General features: G+C 39.8%; 1 protein-coding gene and 1 long non-coding RNA gene across 2 annotated transcripts; both read left to right on the top strand.

Moving 5' to 3' along the window:
- Positions 1–461: 461 nt before the first annotated feature.
- Positions 462–1,656, top strand: LOC117635865. The gene is made up of 2 exons (XR_004586963.1): positions 462–579; positions 1,313–1,656. It is a non-coding gene; the product is annotated as an uncharacterized LOC117635865 (long non-coding RNA).
- Positions 1,657–20,239: 18,583 nt separating this feature from the next.
- LOC117635586 lies at positions 20,240–21,136 on the top strand. Its single transcript, XM_034369895.1, has 2 exons — positions 20,240–20,593; positions 20,675–21,136. Exons 1-2 carry the CDS (start codon positions 20,318–20,320, stop codon positions 21,134–21,136), a joined length of 738 nt encoding a protein of 245 aa, XP_034225786.1. The 5' UTR covers positions 20,240–20,317.
- Positions 21,137–21,553: the final 417 nt, after the last annotated feature.

Raw genomic sequence — 21,553 nt, 5'->3', positions numbered from 1 at the left:
TCCTTACTATTTTAGTCGTTGATATCTATTGTCAATGGTATTGCAAAACTTTTTGGTGCATGGGTTTGAACTTTTTGATTTGGAAATGGTATTGCAAAACTACATTGTACAGGTTCTGCATTGTAGTTTTACACAAACTGCATTGCAGTTTTGGAAACTGTATTTCAGTTTTCATTTAATTACAAATTGATTTTTGTTCTTTCCTTGGCCTTCAACCTCACCAATTTGAAGAGTAGAGGCTACCCAGATGAGGAATTGAGTGAGCAAGAGAAGAGTAGAACTACCCAAGAGCAAGGGAACTCAAAATTGAACTTTCGGAAACTGCATTGTAGTTTTCATTTAATTACAATTGGATTTTTCCCAAATTGATTATTCTTTTCTTCGCCAAATTGATTATTTTTTTTCTTTGCCCAAATTGTTTCTTCACTCTTTACAACTTATTCTTTCCTTTGCCAAGGCCAAAATGTGTGCTCTCTCTGATCCTCTCCACTCCACGCCACACCATCTCTCTCATATTACAAAGTACTTGGAATTTCAAGCCATGAAATGATTGCAAGAAGAAACAAAGCAAATCAGAAGGTGAATCCCTAATTTGTCAATGCTATAAACTGCATTGACAAACTGCATAAACTGCATCTGTTTTGTGGCTCGATTTTGTGGCGCGATCTTGTGGCTCAGTTTTGTGGCTCGATTTTTTTTGCCTCCTCTGTTATAAACTGCATCTGTTTGTTGGAGTGTTGGCAGAAACTGCATTGCAGTTTCTGGTTTCATAAAGGCAATGTTACAACTGCTCATGGAGTTAAATGTGTTGATATTAGTTTTAGTACTTTTAACGTGGTTTCCTTTTGGTTTCTATTCTATTTGTTTTGCCTCCACTGTTATAAACTGCATCTGTTTGTTGGAGTGTTGGCAGAAACTGCAGGTTTCATAAAGGCAATGTAACAACTGCTGATGGAGTTAAATGTGTTTTGATATTAGTTTTAGTACTTTTAACGTGGTTTCCTTTTGGTTTCTATTCGATTTGTTTTGCCTCCTCTGTTATAAACTGCATCTGTTTGTTGGAGTGTTGGCAGAAACTGCATTGCAGTTTCTGGTTTCATAAAGGCAATGTTACAACTGCTCATGGAGTTAAATGTGTTTTTATCTAAGTTTTAGTACTTTGAACATGGTTTTCTTTTGGTTTCTATTCAAATTTAAGGGTATGTTATCACATAAAGTGCAATGTTGTTTCTGTTATTTCAGTTTTTGACTATAAACTGCAGTGCAGTTTCTTGTTTCATAATTCGATTTCATACTCATAATTCGATTGCAGCTGGAGTTGTGCTTCCACCAATTACAAAGAGGCCAGCCGGAAGACCACCAACAAAGAGGATCAAAGTTTTTGGTGAATTTAAAAGGCCATTGAAATGCAGTCGGTGCAGTGTTGCTGGGCACAATAGGAAGACTTGCAAGGCTATTATATGAACACTCCTTCTCATTTGACAATTTTTTATTTTAGATATGGTTTAGCGAATGTATAGTCAGTTTCTGCGTTGCACTTTTTGCAAAAACTGTATTGCAGTTTTAGTTGCTTGTAATTGGCTACACAGCTTCTAATTGGATATTGTGATTCTTTTTTGAAGTTAATGAAAATTATACAATTGTTTAATGAGTGGATATTCGTTTTCGACTGCCATTCAATGCTTGTTTTCAGATTTTGAGCAGATTTTGTTGCAGAAACTGCATTGCAGTTTCTGTTTATTATAGGGTTGTTGGATGTCCTTTTGGTAAAATTAGGTGGCTTTGGTTTTATATTAATTAAGCAAAATTAATTATCTTTCTTCCAAATTAGTTAAGTTTTTTATGGGTTAAAACTAAAGAGCATGTATTTGACAGTAAAGCACAATGGCACATGTAGTAATTTTAGGGTTGTTGGATGTCCTTTTGGTAAAATTAGGTGGCTTTGGTTTTATATTAATTAAGCAAAATTAATTATCTTTCTTCTAAATTAGTTAAGTTTTTTATGGGTTAAAACTAAAGACCCCTTTAAATTATGACTGTCGTGGGCTTGGATTCAAAATTTTGAAACTTTTAATAAAGTTATGGTGGCGAAGCAAGCATGGAGTCTCTTGGAGAATCCCAACTCTTTAGCCGACCGTATTATGAATGCAAGATATTTCCCTACGGGGGATTTCTTATGCGCAGAGGTGAGGAATTGCCCTTCCTTAGTTTGGCGAGCTATAGTTTGGGGTAGACAATCATTGATCAAGGTCTGGTGTGGAGAGTTATTGACGGGCAGTCTATGTTTTAGTGCTATCAATTTTAGAGGGAGATGTTACCTGAATGACTTCCTCATCAGGCGATTGGTGTGGTACTAGAGCAGAAGGCGGTGGAGCGAGCAAAATCTCGTAAAACAGTTCAATTCCCTCATCCTGATTTTGGTATCGTGGAGTGTTTGATTCTAGATTCTTCTCATGTGCTGCTAAAAAATATATGTCGTGTTCCCGAAACACGACATCCATGGAAGTATATACTTTCTGACTAGGAGAGTGATAACATCGGTAGCATTTCTGATGAGGATCATAGCCAATGAAAACACACTTTTTTGCTCGGGGATCTAATTTGCTGCATTGGTGATCATGTAAATGTACAAATACGACATAGCCGAAAAACCCTAGTACAAGTTTGGGGGTGGGAGGTATTTGGAAATGGTGGTGAAATGTTTGAAGTGGTGTTTGGGAAACCCAAGTCATGCGTGTGCAATCATCTATAAATGTGACAAATCATCGAGCTCTTGGCAGGGTGACAATTTATCAGATCTTCAAACATTAGAATGAACAAGAGAAAACCAAACCAAACTTTTATTTGAACTTCAGGGAAAGGGAATGGCTCTTGGCCAGTTCACAAATTTCACACTTAAAACTTGAAATATATAAATTGGTGAATAAGAATGGAAATAACGTCTATAAATATCTAAATGTAGCATGTCCAAGACGCCTATGCCATAACCATACTTCGTCAGTTTGTTTCTCAACACTAGCTCCCCCAATCTTGAAAGGTTGACCAACTTTGGCTCCACTGTCAGGCACCAAGTCCATGTAGTAAAGTTCCCCCCTCATAGTACCACAACCAATCGCCTTGCTACTAAGAATGTCCTGAAAAATACAATGTGTTGTTCAAAAGGTTATAGTGCAATCTAAAGCCATAGTAATTTGGGCAACAGACAATAGATTATGGTGTAGAGATAGAATAATCAACACATAATCCAAATTGAGGGAGTTAGGGAAAGAAAGAGAACCCCTTCAATCACAAAGGAGGGAGTACCTTTAGCATTAGACACCACCGATTGAGGAGATGGTGTGTGAGAGGCAATTTGTCCATGATCAAATGTGATATGGTCAGTTGCTCCTAAGTCAATGATCCATGTGTTTTTCTTGGATGAAGTATTTAAAACATGACCTTTGGTACCTATTGTGGCTATAGAGGCAGATGTTGGAACCAATGTAGCCGAAACCATACGACTTACAAGATCTGATTCGAAAGATATGTTGAGTGATTTGCTCCTATTCTTGTGGTGAGCTTTGGAATGGTCCCACCAATCAGGGTACCCAATCAATTTGTAACAGCTAGCATGGGTATGTTTGTCTCCTCCACAGTGGGTGCACTTATTCTCCGGACGATATCTTGATGCCTTATTCTGAGAAGAGCCACCAATAGAATTTTAGGGCCCCCTTTGACGTTGAGTTACCATGATAGAATCTTCTTCAGCACCAATCATGGTCATTCTCTGTTGAGCTTCACGACTAACAAAAGCAAAGGTTTGATCAAGGTCTAATTGAGGATCTTTGCGTAGGATTTCCCCCTGGACTTGATCAAACTCAGGGTCAAGATCGGCAAGAAAAAAGGTGAACACGAAGACGATCCAGTTCTGTCTGACGGTCAGTCACGTCGGCAGCGCAATGCCTGTAGATGGGACTCCGATGGTCAATTTCTTGAAAAGATGCCCTGCAGTTGGCTGTAGTATTTATGAACGGGTGCACCGTTTTGTTTAATAGTGAATCCCCATTTGTTGTGATAAAAAAGATAAGTTTCATCGCCACGATCATAGTAGGTATTCTTGACAACGGCCCAGATTTCTTTGGCGGTACTTAACCGAATGAAAAGACTCATCAAGTCGGGGGACGTGGAGTCGAATAACTACCTCTTGACGGTACACTATTTGTTGTAGGTGGACGAGAGCTCAAGAGGCTTTGGAGTGTCACCAGTTAGGTAACCCAATTTTTCGCGAGCAGCAATGCGCATCTCCATGACTTGAGACCATAAGGCATAATTGGTCTCAGTCAGGGTGAGGCCGACAGAGAGCGAGGAGTTGTCACTTTGAATTGTAACGATTTGAGCAGTGGAGGTAGAAGATCCATCGTTGCGCGGAAGCAAGACGTCGCCTATTGCAGCGGAACAATTTGAGGGTAAGATAAAGATATGTGTTGAGGGAGTTTGATAAGAGGATTTGATTTGAGAGTTTAGGATTTGGATTTGAGGAATTTGATTTTGGTTTGTGTTTGAATTTGATGGTATGATTTGTGGGCTTAGAGACAACATATGATTGATTGCTCTGAAACCATGCTAAAATCTGAATATCGTTTGAATACTTTAGGTTAATTGTTTTCTTCTCTATTAGATGGTATATATAGCAGTTTACAAGGGTGCTTTACAAGGAAATAGATACAATAATTAATTAGGAGAATATCTCCTAATTATACAAGTGTGTGTCAACTATATGAAACAATGAAGTAAATCACCTAATTAACTTAGAAAATAAATCTCCTTAATTTAGTAGGTTAACTCATGTGAACATAGGCTACATCACCTACTGTAAGGAAATATTTGAAATAGTATTATATTTGAATTACTCGTTTGGTAAATTTTTTTTGTTTTCGATTTGCTCTTTATAAATTGAAGATGGAAAAGAAAATTGAGAACAAGGTAAGATGAATTTGTTTTTATTAGCAAACATAACGTTAAGGTGAAATGCAATATAACTACTATATAAACATAGCAAAATCTGACTACATTTAAAATAAATAAAAAAAGGAAAACATGTTTAAAAGCTTTCCTTGTTTTGTTACCCGCTTATCCCTACCCTCCCTATATATTTCTTCTCCACGGACTCTTCTTCCCCAACATTCCACAAAGCAGAAATATACACATTTGTTACACTTACACACATAGTTGCTAGAGATGTCTAGGTTTTCGTTCTTCGGTTTCTTCCTTCTAGTTCTTGTTTTCTCAGGTTTGTTGGCTGATCCTTTGTCAGTATTTTAAGTGCTTTCCATTTTTATTTTTATTTATTTTTTCTTTTGGGTTATAACATTACTTCTTCTTCATTCACAATGCAACAGATTTTACCTCTTTGTTTTAAGTGGAACATGTAGCAACTTAATTAAAACTTTAGTGGTACACCACTTATCCTTATTCGCATCCATCACAAACTCTCACTTTTCACCTCTCATCAAGGGGGAGGGGGTTTTCTCACACACCTACACACACTGTCAAGGTGCCATGGAGATTCGAACCTGAGACCACACATCTACAAATCAATGCTATTTTTCACTAAACTAGGCCCCATTGGCAGCAAGTCCTTCATACTTAACCCATCAAATTTTTGCCGCTTAAGCGTGGCTTGAGTCATAAAAAGCATGCAAACTATCTTTTAATTGCCTTTGCATATAACACTTTATTATATACCTCATTGTTCGGCACCCAGGAAGAGGAAGATTGAAAACACACCAAAAAAACATATAGTCATTCTGTTCTATGATGCCTTGTAAATTGAATAGAATTGCTTTAGATATACTCTGCGGGAAGAAAAAAAAGATTGTTCACTTATAAATTTGATGATTTTGCAGTTGCCTTGAACAACCAAAACGTGCTTCAAGCTTATGCACAAAAGAGATGTGATGAGCAGCTGTATGCAAGCGGGTGTACTTTATCAGACTGCGGGAAGAAGTGCTGGGAGAAACACCATGATCCTGGATATAAATGCATTGCCAATGTTGCTCAAACTGATTATGCTTGTTATTGCATGTTCAACTGTTAGTGATTTGTTCAACGTATAATCGTCTTCACATGAAAAAGAGCAAATAAATTGCTCGATATTATGCCCGATGGAATAATTTGAATATTATTATCAAATAAAAAGCAATTGGCCAAAATCGATCTTTATATATAGCAATGTTTAGTTTTTAGAGTGAGTCCTTTTTTTTTTTTACAGAGAGGCTGCTCAACTGAGTACATGCAAGCTCTATATGTTATTCTCTAATATCTAAGTTTTGGTGTTATATGAATGAATGTCTTGGATGAGTTTGCTAGTTTTGGTGTTGAATGAAACCAAACAATAGGTAGGCATTAATCCGGCCGAACCGACTAAACTGGTCGTATTGCTAATGGGATGACTCCCTTCACAATCTTTGTCCTTTGTACTCGTTTCTCCATTTGATCTAATAAATTTATGTTGTCTTTTATCAAAAAATCAGAATGTCCTATTTGAATGTCCGCAAAGGCTTTTGTGGCAATCTTTTTATAAAACATTTAAAACTTCAATAAGTCTAATTACATATAAAAATTATTTTGAAACTCATATGATATTTAAAGATATATTGATGTGGGAGATGAAATAAGGTATAGTAAATGATGATAACCGATAAGAAAATGCCAATATATTTGATCATTTAGTTTAGGCGGTTTCAAAAACAAAAACAAAATTCTATTTGATCATTAAAGTATATGCAAAGAGGGAGGAAATTTTGTTTTAAAACGTTCCATTTTTATTAATTATTTCATATGGGCTATTTACTCAAATGGTCCTCAAACTTAAACTATATTTTCATTTTGGTCCCTCAATTAAATTATTCGTTCAAATGATCCATCAACTCTATATTATTAGGCAAACTGGTCCTACCGTGTAAGTACATGCATGCTCTATATGTTATTCTCTTATATCATAATTAAGTTTTTGTGTTATATGAATGAATGTCTTGGATGAGTTTGCTAGTTTTAGTGTTGTAATAATACTTTTCCACACTCTGAGTAGACATCTAGGGCCCCATTCCTCAGATAACACTATTTAAGGGATCTTTCAACTGAAGGGGACTATATATGTAATACAAAAATTCTCCTATGCGGATATCTGGATGTTATTATTATGCATAAACAATGTATTTTCTACTACCTCTCCTTACTTTTCTCCTTGTTTACAGTATCATCCTTGTATAATTAGAGAATATCTCCTAATTATACAAGGATTGTCAACTATATTGAAAATGAAATAAATTACGTAATTAACTTAGGAAATAAATCTCCTTGACTCGTTAATTTAACTCGCTCAACAAGATGAATTTGTTTTCATTAGCAAACATAACATTACAGAGCAAAATGTAATATAACTACTATGTAAACAGAGCAAAATTTGAATACATTAGAAAAAGAGAAAGAAAGAGAAAAAAGGTAAACATGTTTAAAAACTTTCCTTGTTTTGTGATTACCCACCCTCCCTATATATCCTCGTCCATAGACTCTCGTGTTCAACATTCCACAAAGTAAAATACAGATATTAGCAAACACATAATGCTAAAGATGGCCAGGTTTTCCAGCTTCCATTTCTTCCTCCTCCTTGTTGTTTTCTCAGGTATTGTTGTTGACTTATATCCTTTGTCATCATATTGTTTTTGGTGTTTTTCATTTTTTTTTTCTTTTAGTATGCTGGAGGTTTCTAGACTTTATTTATAAAATTCATGATGATTTTGCAGTTGCTTTGAATCACCAAAACGTGCGTCAAGCTTATTTACAGAAGAGATGCGAAGAACAGCTGTATCCAATCGGCTGTACATTAACAGACTGCGGGGAAAAGTGCTGGAATAAACACCATGATGCTGGACATGAATGCATTGCCAATGTTGCTGGCACTGACTATGCTTGTTATTGCTTCTTGTTTGGGCCTAAATTTAGCACGCCAAAAAAGTTCAAAAACAGGCCCATGGTGAAGTTACTTGCCCAGCTCAAGAAAGACCAAACATGGAAGCTGTCATTAAGGCTTCAAGGATCAACCCACAATTTTTGATTGGGCTCAAACCCAAGAGATTAAAAACACACCCACGTGGCTACCTCAGCTTTGGAAAGTCAGCAGTTCCAACTAAAGTTTTTATATGAGAAGAGGCGTCTCTGAAACACTGCCAACAGAAGATCAAAAGCCCATCTGTATTCAGAGATTTTGCTCCAAAGCAATACACCATCTTCCAAGGAATTCACGGGTCACGCTTTCAAAAGCAAGAAACAGGGAGTTGTTCAGAAAATACAAAAGAAAAACCAAACCGCCATAAAATCAGCCCACACAAACGATGGCATTGAAATAGAAAGCTGCCACCCAGGAAACCAGGGAAGGGATTGCTTTAGGAGGTGACTACTGAGAGCCTATCTGCCATGATTGATAAAAATCCTTTCTACTTTACATTTTAGGAGATCTTTTTGCCGCCCATTATTAAAATTAAAACCACCTCCCTAAGAAGGTCTCTTATAAAAACAGAAGTAGGCAAGAAAGAAAAACACACTCAATTCATCAATCAATCAAAAAAAAAACAACAAGAAGAAAACAACCAAAAGCTCACTTGGATTCCAAGAGAAACCAGCTTTAGATCAGAATTCCAAAGTTCAGACTTAGAAAATAAGTCTTCTAAAACGAGATTTCTCGTTACAAATTTGGTTCAGCAAAAGCCAAAACAAGCAGAGTTTGAGTTTTCACAAACGTGGAGACCTCAGCGAACCCATGAAGAGTCCTGCTCAAGCAGAACAACGCTCGTAGTGCAATCTCTAGCCCATCAAACCCTCGAGAATAGCCACTTCTGTCCCCTTCAAACTGAAGAAGCTGCAGTTCTGCCCATTCAAAGGCCTCACGAAGCGTGAAGTAAACATAAAGCTCTGCCAAAATTGAACTTTGGTATCGATTTATAGGTCAGCCTAGCATCTGAAGTCACGAAGCAAGTACGGACCGGCCCAGGCGCGTCCAGTCCAGCGCCAAAGTAGAACCTTCCATCCAAACAGAAACGGAGTTCCGGCCATCTTTTGACCTTCCTAACGTCGATATACCTATTTATTGTTTTGTAAAAGGCAGTTCTGCCTAAAACAGTCCAACTTCTATCAAATATTTCTGGCCAGAACAGCCATTTGATACTGAGATAAATTATGAAAGTCCTCACCAGTCTGAGGCAAGAAAAGAGCTTACTTGGGAGATATTCCTCACTCAAATTCACAGTCATTTGTTTTAGAAGTCAGTAACTTGGGGCGCAAGTTATCCACTCTAAAAAGAAGTCCGCTAGGATTTACATTGCTAGCAGTGGCACGTTCGCACACCAAAGAAAGCTGACTTGTTGACCAACACATGGTCTCCAAGCCAGTGGGGAACTTCGCCCTTCCATCCCAGGAGTAAAATAGCTAACATGAGTTAGGTCTGTTGACTAAGAGAGTGAGTTCACCCTTTTGCACTCAAGTTCGAGTCTCCTTTTGTCTTCTACGGTAAGTAAGAGTTATTTCTGTCAATTCAATTGGGGAAAACTAGGGATTCATTTCGATAGAGTGATTCCAAATCTAGAAATTGATATGACATTATAAGATTAAATAATTGTCTGTTTAGATTACCACAATCTATGTATGTCAAGATTTGAATAACAAAGGAAGAGAAGAAAACAAATGGGTTCCAAATGACTTCCTGCATGTAGTAATTTCAAATTCATTCTAAATGTGTACTACACAACTAGTTATTTAAAAGAAATTCAAACTAACTTTTTTTTAGGGTGCTGTTAAACCTAAAATTAACTGAGTACACCATAATACCAAATTATTTATTGAATTAGTAATTTATCCTAATATATAATGACCATAAATAAAATTTTGAGTTGTGAAACAAATGTAATTTTAATAAGTACACCATATTACCATATTCAACCCTAATCAAACGTAAACGAAAAATCCTACTTCCAAAAGGTTTCTCATTCTCCGAGGCCATCTGTTGTTTATTCATTGAGCGATGATGGTGGTGATTAAAAGACTACAACACCATGTTACAAATGTGCTAAAAGGTTTCTCGCATCTGCCTGAAGTGAAATGTGGAACCTACAATCCATAAGTTTTGATTAGCCAGAAGCGCCAATCGGCAAGCTTTTAGTTGCAGTACTTCGTATGCAATTCCGTTAATTAGGGCAATCTATTAGGGTGTGGAGAGTTAGTGATGGGCAATCTATTAGGGTGTTTCGAGATCAATGGATCCCTAAACCTTTTACTTTCAAGCCTTTCCTCAACAATGGGCTTCCTCAACATGCAACAGTCTCGAATTTGATAATGCCTACTATGGCTGGGATATATCTTTAATTGATAAGGTTTTTTGTGAGGAGGATAAGGAGGCCATTTTGAGTATACCACTTTCTTCACTAGTTCAGAGAAGTGATAGATAGTTTTGATTTTTGAAAAGAATGGTGAGTATTCCGTGAAACCGGGGTTATCGAATTGCCTTGTGGTAGAGCAATTTATGTGATCAAGGGGAAAGGAGTTCATCAGATATAGGAGCTCATATGGCGTTTTGGAAGAGATTGTGGAGGTTGGAAATTCCGAATAAAATAAAGTTATTTTTGTGGCGTACTGCGTCTGATATCATTCCGATTGCAGTTAACTTATTTACAAGGAAAGTGATTCCTTCCCCGCTTTCCTCCAGGTGCGGTACGGAAGGGGAGTCTACTATGCATGCTCTCTGGCAGTGCAATGGTAATAACCAATTTTGGCCTTTTTTTCGTTTTGGGATAGGGTGAAGGTGGCGGGTGGCTCTTTTGCATATTCTTTTGGAAAGGGCTGCCAATGTTTCAGTTCTATCAGTTTCAGGGGGGAGATGTTACCTGAATGACTTTCTCAGCAGGTGATTGGTACGGTACTAGAGCTGGAGGAGCTGGAGTGGACAAAATCTCATAAAATAGTTCAATTTCCTCCTCTCGATTTTGGCAGCGTGGAGTATTTGACTCCAGATTCTCCTCTTATGCTGCGGAAAAGTATATATCGTGTTCCCGGAACACGACATCTATGGAAGTATATACCTTTTGACTTGAAGGGTGATAACATCGGTAACCTTTTTGATGAGGAGCATAGCCAATGAAAACACACTTCTTTGCTCGGGGATCTAATTTGCTTCGTTAGTAATTTGGGCAACATACAATAGATTATGGTGCAGGGATAAAATAATGAACACATAATCCTAATTGAGGGAGTCAGGGAGAGAAAAAGAACCCCTCCAATCACAAGGGAGGGAGTACCATTAGCATTAGACACCACCGATTGAGGAGATGGTGTGTGAGAGGCAATTTGTCCATGATCAAATGTGATATGGTCAGTTGCTCCTAAGTCAATGATCCATGTGTTTTTCTTGGATGAAGTATTTAAAACATGACCTTTGGTACCTATTGTGGCTATAGAGGCAGATGTGGGAACCAATGTAGCCGAAACCATAGGACTTACAAGATCTGATTCGAAAGATATGTTGAGTGATTTGCTCCTATTCTTGTGGTGAGCTTTGGAATGGTCCCACCAGTCAGGGTACCCAATCAATTCGTAACAGCTAGCATGGGTATGTTTGTCTCCTCCACAGTGGGTGCACTTATTCTCCGGACGATATCTTGATGCCTTATTCTGAGAAGAGCCACCAATAGAATTTTGGGGCCCCCTTTGACGTTGAGTTACCATGATAGAATCTTCTTGAGCACCAATCATGGTCATTCTCTGTTGAGCTTCACGACTAACAAAAGCAAAGGTTTCATCAAGGTCTAATTGAGGATCTTTGCGTAGGATTTCCCCCTGGACTTGATCAAACTCAGGGTCAAGATCGGCAAGAAAAAAGGTGAACACGAAGACGATCCAGTTCTGTCTGATGGTCAGTCACGTAGGCAGTGCAATGCCTGTAGATGGGACTATGATGGTCAATTTCTTGAAAAGAAGTCCTGCAGTTGGCTGTAGTATTTATGAATAGGTGCACCGTTTTGTTTAATAGTGAATCCCCATTTGTTGTGATAAAAAAGATAAGTTTCATCGCCACGATCATAGTAGGTATTCTTGACAACGGCCTAGATTTATTTGGCGGTACTTAACCGAATGAAAAGACTCATCAAGTCGGGGGACGTGGAGTCGAATAACTACCTCTTGACGGTACACTATTTGTTGTAGGTGGACGAGAGCCCAAGAGGCTTTGGAGTGTCACCAATTAGGTAACCCAATTTTTCGCGAGCAGCCATGCGCATTTCCATGACTTGAGACCATAAGGCATAATTGGTCTCAGTCAGGGTGAGGCCAACAAAGAGCGAGGAGTTGTCACTTTGAATTGTAACGATTTGAGCAGTGGGGGTAGAAGATCCATCGTTGCGCGGAAGCAAGACGTCGCCTATTGCAGCGGAACAATTTGAGGGTAAGATAAAGATATGTGTTGAGGGAGTTTGATAAGAGGATTTGATTTGAGAGTTTAGGATTTGGATTTGAGGAATTTGATTTTGGTTTGTGTTTGAATTTGATGGTATGATTTGTGGGCTTAGAGACAACATATGATTGATTGCTCTGAAACCATCCTAAAATCTGAATATCGTTTGAATACTTTAGGTTAATTGTTTTCTTCTCTATTAGATGATATATATAGCAGTTTACAAGGGTGCTTTACAAGGAAATAGATACAATAATTAATTAGGAGAATATCTCCTAATTATAGAAGTGTGTGTCAACTATATGAAACAATGAAGTAAATCACCTAATTAACTTAGAAAATAAATCTCCTTAATTTAGTAGGTTAACTCATGTGAACATAGGCTACATCACCTACTGTAAGGAAATATTTGAAATAGTATTATATTTGAATTACTCGTTTGGTAAATTTTTTTTGTTTTCGATTTGCTCTTTATAAATTGAAGATGGAAAAGAAAATTGAGAACAAGGTAAGATGAATTTGTTTTTATTAGCAAACATAACGTTAAGGTAAAATGTAATATAACTGCTATATAAACATAGCAAAATCTGACTACATTTAAAATAAATAAAAAAAGGAAAACATGTTTAAAAGCTTTCCTTGTTTTGTTACCCGCTTATCCCTACCCTCCCTATATATTTCTTCTCCACGGACTCTTCTTCCCCAACATTCCACAAAGCAGAAATATACACATTTGTTACACTTACACACATAGTTGCTAGTTGCTAGAGATGTCTAGGTTTTCGTTCTTCGGTTTCTTCCTTCTAGTTCTTGTTTTCTCAGGTTTGTTGGCTGATCCTTTGTCAGTATTTTAAGTGCTTTCCATTTTTATTTTTATTTATTTTTTCTTTTGGGTTATAACATTACTTCTTCTTCATTCACAATGCAACAGATTTTACCTCTTTGTTTTAAGTGGAACATGTAGCAACTTAATTAAAACTTTAGTGGTACACCACTTATCCTTATTCGCATCCATCACAAACTCTCACTTTTCACCTCTCATCAAGGGGGAGGGGGGGTTTTCTCACACACCTACACACACTGTCAAGGTGCCATGGAGATTCGAACCTGAGACCACACATCTACAAATCAATGCTATTTTTCACTAAACTAGGCCCCATTGGCAGCAAGTCCTTCATACTTAACCCATCAAATTTTTGCTGCTTAAGTGTGGCTTGAGTCATAAAAAGCATGCAAACTATCTTTTAATTGCCTTTGCATATAACACTTTATTATATACCTCATTGTTCGGCACCCAGGAAGAGGAAGATTGAAAACACACCAAAAAAACATAGTCATTCTGTCCTATGATGCCTTGTAAATTGAATAGAATTGCTTTAGATATACTCTGCGGGAAAGAAAAAAAAGATTGTTCACTTATAAATTTGATGATTTTGCAGTTGCCTTGAACAACCAAAACGTGCTTCAAGCTTATGCACAAAAGAGATGTGATGAGCAGCTGTATGCAAGCGGGTGTACTTTATCAGACTGCGGGAAGAAGTGCTGGGAGAAACACCATGATCCTGGATATAAATGCATTGCCAATGTTGCTCAAACTGATTATGCTTGTTATTGCATGTTCAACTGTTAGTGATTTGTTCAACGTATAATCGTCTTCACATGAAAAAGAGCAAATAAATTGCTCGATATTATGCCCGATGGAATAATTTGAATATTATTATCAAATAAAAAGCAATTGGCCAAAATCGATCTTTATATATAGCAATGTTTAGTTTTTAGAGTGAGTCCTTTTTTTTTTTTACAGAGAGGCTGCTCAACTGAGTACATGCAAGCTCTATATGTTATTCTCTAATATCTAAGTTTTGGTGTTATATGAATGAATGTCTTGGATGAGTTTGCTAGTTTTGGTGTTGAATGAAACCAAACAATAGGTAGGCATTAATCCGGCCGAACCGACTAAACTGGTCGTATTGCTAATGGGATGACTCCCTTCACAATCTTTGTCCTTTGTACTCGTTTCTCCATTTGATCTAATAAATTTATGTTGTCTTTTATCAAAAAATCAGAATGTCCTATTTGAATGTCCGCAAAGGCTTTTGTGGCAATCTTTTTATAAAACATTGAAAACTTCAATAAGTCTAATTACATATAAAAATTATTTTGAAACTCATATGATATTTAAAGATATATTGATGTGGGAGATGAAATAAGGTATAGTAAATGATGATAACCGATAAGAAAATGCCAATATATTTGATCATTTAGTTTAGGCGGTTTCAAAAACAAAAACAAAATTCTATTTGATCATTAAAGTATATGTAAAGAGGGAGGAAATTTTGTTTTAAAACGTTCCATTTTTATTAATTATTTCATATGGGCTATTTACTCAAATGGTCCTCAAACTTAAACTCTATTTTCATTTTGGTCCCTCAATTAAATTATTCGTTCAAATGATCCATCAACTCTATATTATTAGTCAAACTGGTCCTACCGTCTAAGTACATCCATGCTCTATATGTTATACTCTTATATCATAATTAAGTTTTGGTGTTATATGAATGAATGTCTTGGATGAGTTTGCTAGTTTTGGTGTTGAATGAAACCAAACAATTACATACCCCATACAAGAAATTTACGAAAGGTAATTATTTTCAAGTGTGATTGTGTCCCGCCCAAATTCATGTTTACTACATTTTCCTCAGGACTGGGTATTAATCCGGCCAAACCGACTAGCTAAGCTGGTCGTATTGCTAATAGGATGACTCCCTTCACAATCTTTGTCATTTATATTCGTTTCTCCTGTTGATCTAATAAATTTCTATTGTCTTTTATCAAAAAATCAGATTGTCCTATTTGAATGTCTAGCGCAATGGCTTTTGTGGCGAACTGTTTATAAAACATTTAAAACTTCCATTTCAATAAGTCTAATAACATATAAAAATTATTTTAAAATATAGATATTAGCTAAAGATGGCCAGGTTTTCCAGCTTCGGTTTCTTCTATTAATCTGATTACATTAATTACCCTCCGTTTCGAGAGAGACTCCGTTTTGAAATAGTTATAACAAAATGTATTTGTTTAATCCTACAATAAGGTGAGATGAATTTGTTTTTATTATTGGAAAATATAACGTTAGAGCTCATCCCCACCCTCCCTATATATACCTTCTTCTCCACAGAGTCTTGTTCCCCAACATTCCACAAAGTAGAAATATACGTACACATTTGTTACACACAGTGCTAGAGATGGCTAGCTTTTCTCTCTTCCGTTTCATCCTCCTTGCTCTTGTTTTCTCAGGTTTGTGGGCTTATTCTCTATCATTTTTTAAGTGCTCTTTTTTTTTTCTTTTTTTGTTTTCTTTTGGGCTATATTGCTGTGTAACTAAATACTATTTTCTAGTCGCGATTCAAACTGCACTGTACAAATTTTACCTCTTTATATTAAAGTGGAATATGTGGCGACTTATAGCTCTAGTGGTTTACCTTAATTCACATCCATCACAAGAGTTCAACGAACTCTCACTCTCTAGTCTACCTCTCATCAAAAGTTTTTTCTTTAAATTAAATTGAACATTGCTTTATTTCATGATGAAAACAAAAAACAAAAAAACTGCTGACTTATTTAAATTTCATAATTTTGCAGTTGCTTTGAACAACCAAAACGTGCCTCAAGCTTATGCACAAGAAAAGATATGCCAAGAGCAGTTGTATCGAAGCGGGTGCGCATTATCGGACTGTTGGGAAAAGTGTTTTAACAAACACCATGATGCTGGACATAGTTGTTGATGCTCAAAATGGCTCGGCCACTATTTGAGTCCAACTTAGTGATTAGAGGTACTAGGTCTTCGGCAGGGAAGAAGGCTGAAGCCCTTGGGTGAAATGGATTGATAAGACCTGCAGAAGGTGAAAAGAGGGGAAGCAACCGTTAAGCTTCGGACACCGGTGTGGTGCCGGCCGAAGGCTCTCCGATGCCTAAGTCAGTTACAGGTAGTAATTCTGGCAGAGTAACAGTGAAAGTAGGGGAATGGTCCCTCTGTTTTACCTGTGTATTGTTCCCTATTTATAGGGAAGTGAAAGTGGGAGCTTTGCACAAAGTTCCAATGTGGGACTTTGTGCAAGCCGTTGTGGTGGCGACACGTGTCTTGAAGATTAGGTTTGGCATTTGAGAGCTTCGGCAGGTGTCTGGCACCTCGGAAGTGTGTCTTCCTTCGGCATGGGAGAAGGCATGGTTGCCTTGGTGCTAGTTGCTTTGTGGCTGGGACTGCTCGGTTCATTATGGTGTAAACAGTAGTCCCCCAAGTTCGCGGTCGAGAAGTAACTTCTGGGTTGGGAACTTGTGAGTTTTGTAGTTGTAACCGAGCATTCCAGCTTCATTGGGAGCCACAGGGCATTCCCTAGTCCCCCAAGTTGGCAAACTAGGAGTTGCGTCAACATATGGTAGCTGGGTACCTAGGTATCTGGGCATGTTGCAGACAAGATGGGAGCTGGGGTCCGTAGGGGAGCCAGGCTTTCAAAGGAGCCGGGTCCGTTGAAATGTTGGAGAGGAACGAATTCTTCCATGATTTGTTCATGGCCCTTGCCGTTCGGCAAGGGTTTAGCTATTTTTGTTTTGAGCTCGGAAGTTAGGCCTTCAAGGGAATTGAATGGCCGGGCCATTTGGGAATTGAAGACTCCACAAGAATGTTTCCATGGCCCTTGCCGTTCGGCAAGGGTCCAGCTCCAATTTTTTTTTTTTTTTTTTTTTTTGGAAAAATGGCCGGGCCATTTTGGGAGTTTAAGACTACAAACAAAATCTTTCATGGCCCTTGCCGTTCGGCAAGGGTCCAGCTCCAAAATTTTTTTTTTTTTTTTTTTTTTTTTTTTTTTTTTTTTTTTTTTTTTTTTTTTTTTTTTTTTTTTTTTTTTTTTTTTTTTTTTTGTTTTTTTTTGTTTTTTTTGTTTTTTTTTTTTGAGCTTGGGAGCTAGGTCTCGAAAATTTTAGGCTTATCCACAAAACATCCTTGGCCCTTGCCGTTCCGCAAGGGCCTAGCTCCATTCTAGTTGTTTTTTTTTGTTGAATGGCCGGGCCATTTTCAGAGAGGTTGGAGGCTTTCGTGTTTGGGCCTTCGGCAAGTAGGAAGGGCTTGAGATGGGCTTCGGCATGGAAAAAGGCTAGGGTTTTGAGAGGGGTATAAAAGTTGGAGGTTGCCTCTTGCCGTTCGGCAAGGCTTCATTCGGCAGTTTTGGTGGATATTGGAATTAAGGAGAGGAAACAACTTGGGAGCTGTGGAACTTGCCGTTCGGCAGGTCCTTGGGGGCACGGTGTTGGGCTTTGGGTTGTGCTGCGGCAGCTAGGGAGTTGCTTCGGCGGGGTGGCGCGGCAGGTGTGTCTTGCCGAGCGGCAGGTGCTGCTGAGGTGTTGTTCGAGGGGGTTGTGGTGCTGCGCAGATTCGAAGAGCAAATTGGGGTGGCTGAGCTTCGGCAAGGCAGCTGGGGTTCGTGGCAGCTGAGCAAGGCACCCGATTTTGAGTTTGAAGACCCTTGCCGTTCGGCAAGGGTGGTTGAGCACTGCAATTGTTTCGAAGGGTGCTGGGCATTTTACTTCGGCAGCTTTGGCAAGGCAACTCAAGGTGAGTTTTTTCGAGTTCCTTCAGTGTGTTTTCGTGGGTTTTTTTGCCGTTCGGCAAGGCTATATTTGTTGTCTTCGGCAAGTGGCCTTATCCGTGGGGTGAGCCCCTAATTTGTTGTGCCCGGGCCTTGCCGTTCGGCAAGCCCATACATGATATGTGTTGTAGAATGGATTTGGGTGTCTTGATAAAATTTGGGCCTTGGCTTTGAACAATTTTGGGTTCATGAAGTAGGCTAGCAAACTTGAAATTTTGGGGGCTTTCATTTTGTGTTTGCACGGGCCTTGCCGTTCGGCAAGTCCCCTAAATTGTCCCAATAATTAAATTTTTCTGTTTGTGTATTTTGAAAGTTGAATTTCAAATGGTGTGTAGGTACAAGGGATTTAGGAGGGAAGATGAAAGGGTGCTAGGGTTTGCTCGTGAATCGAGGCGTGGTACCCTTAGTTGGCTATAAAAAGGAACTTGGGTGGTGAAGGCATCATACTTGGCTTCAGTTGCGGTGAGAAGATTGTGGTGGTGCTTGTGGCTGAGGTGATTTCCGGCGAATCATTTGTGGTGCTACAAACAAGGTTAGACCCTATTTCGCTAGAATTTTTGAATTGAAATGTCTTGTTTTGTATGAACATGTTGAAGGTTAGGAAGAACATGATGAACATGAGCATGAACATGATGAACACTTTGAATATGTATGAACATGTAGAATTCTTGCCTGGCATGAAGATTTGTCAAATTTCTGTTGTTGTGGTTTGATCCTCTCCGCATGTGCATTAGTTTCTTTTTTTTGTTTCTTGCATACTTGTAGATGTCTGAGAGTTCTGATAGAGAGAGTCTCGACCCCCCTGCCTTCGGCGGGGATGATACTGAGAGTGAAGAGCCCAGCCAGTATGTATGTTCTGAAGAGGAGAGTTCAGATACAGAGGGTCTGGTAGAAGGCACAATAGAGAGTAGGATGATATTGTCTGGGGTTGAGAGGGTTGAGCCATCCGAAGATTCTGGGGCAGCTGCATATAGGGAGATGCAGAGGAATTATATAGAGCTAGAGGCCATAGCAACCGGGTTCTAGCCTTGCCGCAAATGCAAGAGGGTTCGAGCAACCAGGCATCACCATCAGGGTCTGTGGGTATAGCCGCGGCTTCGGTTTCAGAAGGTTTAGACATCCGGGTCGGTGTTCCGTTGCCGAGGCGGAATACGCTTACAGAAGCGAAATTGGCCCAGCTGCGGAAAGATTTTGAGGTGCCAGCCTATGTGGGCTTGAGATTACCGACTGAGGCCGATGTAGTCAGATATCCCTCGGATGGCTCCGTGATGATTTTCACAGATATGTATCGGCACGGCTTCAGACTACCGTTTCATCCGTGGGTTCAGATGATGTTGGCCAAGTTGGGGTATGCACCGGGGCAATATAATCCCAACTTCTGGATTCTTCTGCATGGAGTGTACATTGCTTGGTGGTTGGCTAGGCTAGGGGAGCCAACATTTGAGCAGTTCATGTACCTGTACTCAATCTCGAAGCAACAGGGAAATTTTGGCTGGGTACAGGCCAATTGCCGAAAGGCGAAGGAGAGGGGCTATTTCATTGGACACAAGCCCACAACGCAAAAGTCCTGGAGGAACAGGTGGTGCATGGCTTATGGGGACTGGGAGTGTCCTCCAGGGAAGAGAGTTGTCCAGCACATTCCTACCCATTTCCAGTCTATAGGTCCTTGGCCCCATCCCTTAAGATTGTCCATTGCTTGATTGTAGTCTTGGCTCCTATTGTTGGTTGTGTACTTTGTTTGTGCAGGTGTAAATGGCTAAGTAGTTTCTAACTCTTGATGCAGGTTCTGTGAAGTGGGGCCCTATCTCCAAGGAGCAAGAAGACGAGGTCGAGTGGGTGAGGGCGCAGCTATCCGAGACTGAGCGTGAGTGCGGGAACTTGGTCACGCAGAAGAACTTGTTTGAGTCCGGACTGCTGCAAGGAAGTAAGTACCTGGGTTATCTTTTTATTTGTGTGCTGAACCTTTGTGAGTTTGACTAATATAATTGCTTTGTTTGTTTTGGCAGTGGCTGGCATCATAAGGGGAAGCACGAAGGTGGCCGTGGACATTGATGAGGCCGAGATGCAGAAGCGGCTGAGGGAGTCGCGGGCCAAGAAAGCTGAAAAGAGTGCCGAAAAACGACCCAGGGATGATGATGAGGGTCGGGTTGCGGATGTGCTGGGCAAGAGGAAAGCCATAGAGGAGGCGCACCAGCATGTGATGGGCTCGGGGCCGAGACTTCCGCCCTTTGATCTGCAGGCCCCGCCGAAGCTACCCTTCGGCATGGAGGATGTATTCGCCGAGGGGGTAGAGAAGGTTGACTTCGGCAGGCTTCGGCAGCAGAAGAAGGAGGTCAACCTGGCGATGCACCGACAGGAGGTGCCCTTGGTGAACGTCTTCTTGGAAGGCGTGAAGAGCGACCCCGAGGCCCTGGCAAAGACTCCAGCTTCATCCTTCGTGGACCGGGCCCAAAAGACGATCCTCACCTCTGCCTATGTAAGTGTTTAGGCCCTTTCCGAATGTATTTGTGTTGGATTATTTTTGTATCAACTGACTAACATGATTTTGTTTTGGCAGGCCTTTGGCGAGATGTACGTCAGCATGGCCAAGGCTGACAAGGAGATCCAGAGGCTGAAGAGGCGAGATCAGCAGGCCAAGAGCAAAGTGGCGGAGGCAGAGGAGGCCATCCGAGAGAAGAACGCCTTGCTGGCGCAAAAGGCGGCCCTGGCCAAGGAGGTGGCGGCTCGGACCAAGGAGGTGGAGGAGCTGAAGAGGTCGAAGGCCGAGGAGGTGGCTGCTGCCCGAGCCGAGGCGATCGAGTCCTACCGATCCTCAGAGGAGCTGAAGAGTTATATCATGGATCGGCTGGTTGATGAGCAGCTTCGCTGGGAAGACAGGTTGGTGAGGTTCAACCCCTCACTGGATATTAACTTTGACACCAGCGGCGAGCCTCCTGCCCAGACCCCTCCTGCTGATGCTAGCACCCCGACACCTGAGGCGGAGCCGGCTACTGAGGATGCACCGTCGACCGAGTCCTGAAGGCGTTGCCTTCGTCATGTATGATAGTTATTTTGTACTTTAGTTAATTTGTTGAAACATTTTGCCTTGCATGGAGCAAGGTGGTTTATTTTGGTTATGTATGAACCTGTCCTTGCCTGGAGCAAGGCTGTTTTTTTTATTTATGATGAGACTTAGCTTGATATGCATGAAAATAACAAATGTGTTGGTAAAAATAACAATGTGAGTATGAAAATGAGCCAGAGTCGGGCATTTTATTGAAATAGATGCCGAAAGGCATAAGGTACAAGTGGTCTAGGGTCTAGGTACCTTACGTCTACCTTAAAGTAAATAATCAAGACCAAAGTATTGCCTTAGGGTCTAGATATGTTTACTTGTAGTAGTACTTGAGGTGGTCAGCGTTCCACGGGTGAGGCAGCGTCTTGCCTGTTGAGTCGC

This window comes from Prunus dulcis, chromosome 7, assembly GCF_902201215.1.
Source record: "Prunus dulcis chromosome 7, ALMONDv2, whole genome shotgun sequence".
NCBI lineage: Eukaryota > Viridiplantae > Streptophyta > Magnoliopsida > Rosales > Rosaceae > Prunus > Prunus dulcis.
The sequence above is the reverse complement of the archived record's forward strand: the minus strand, read 5'-3'. Positions and strand labels throughout refer to the sequence as shown.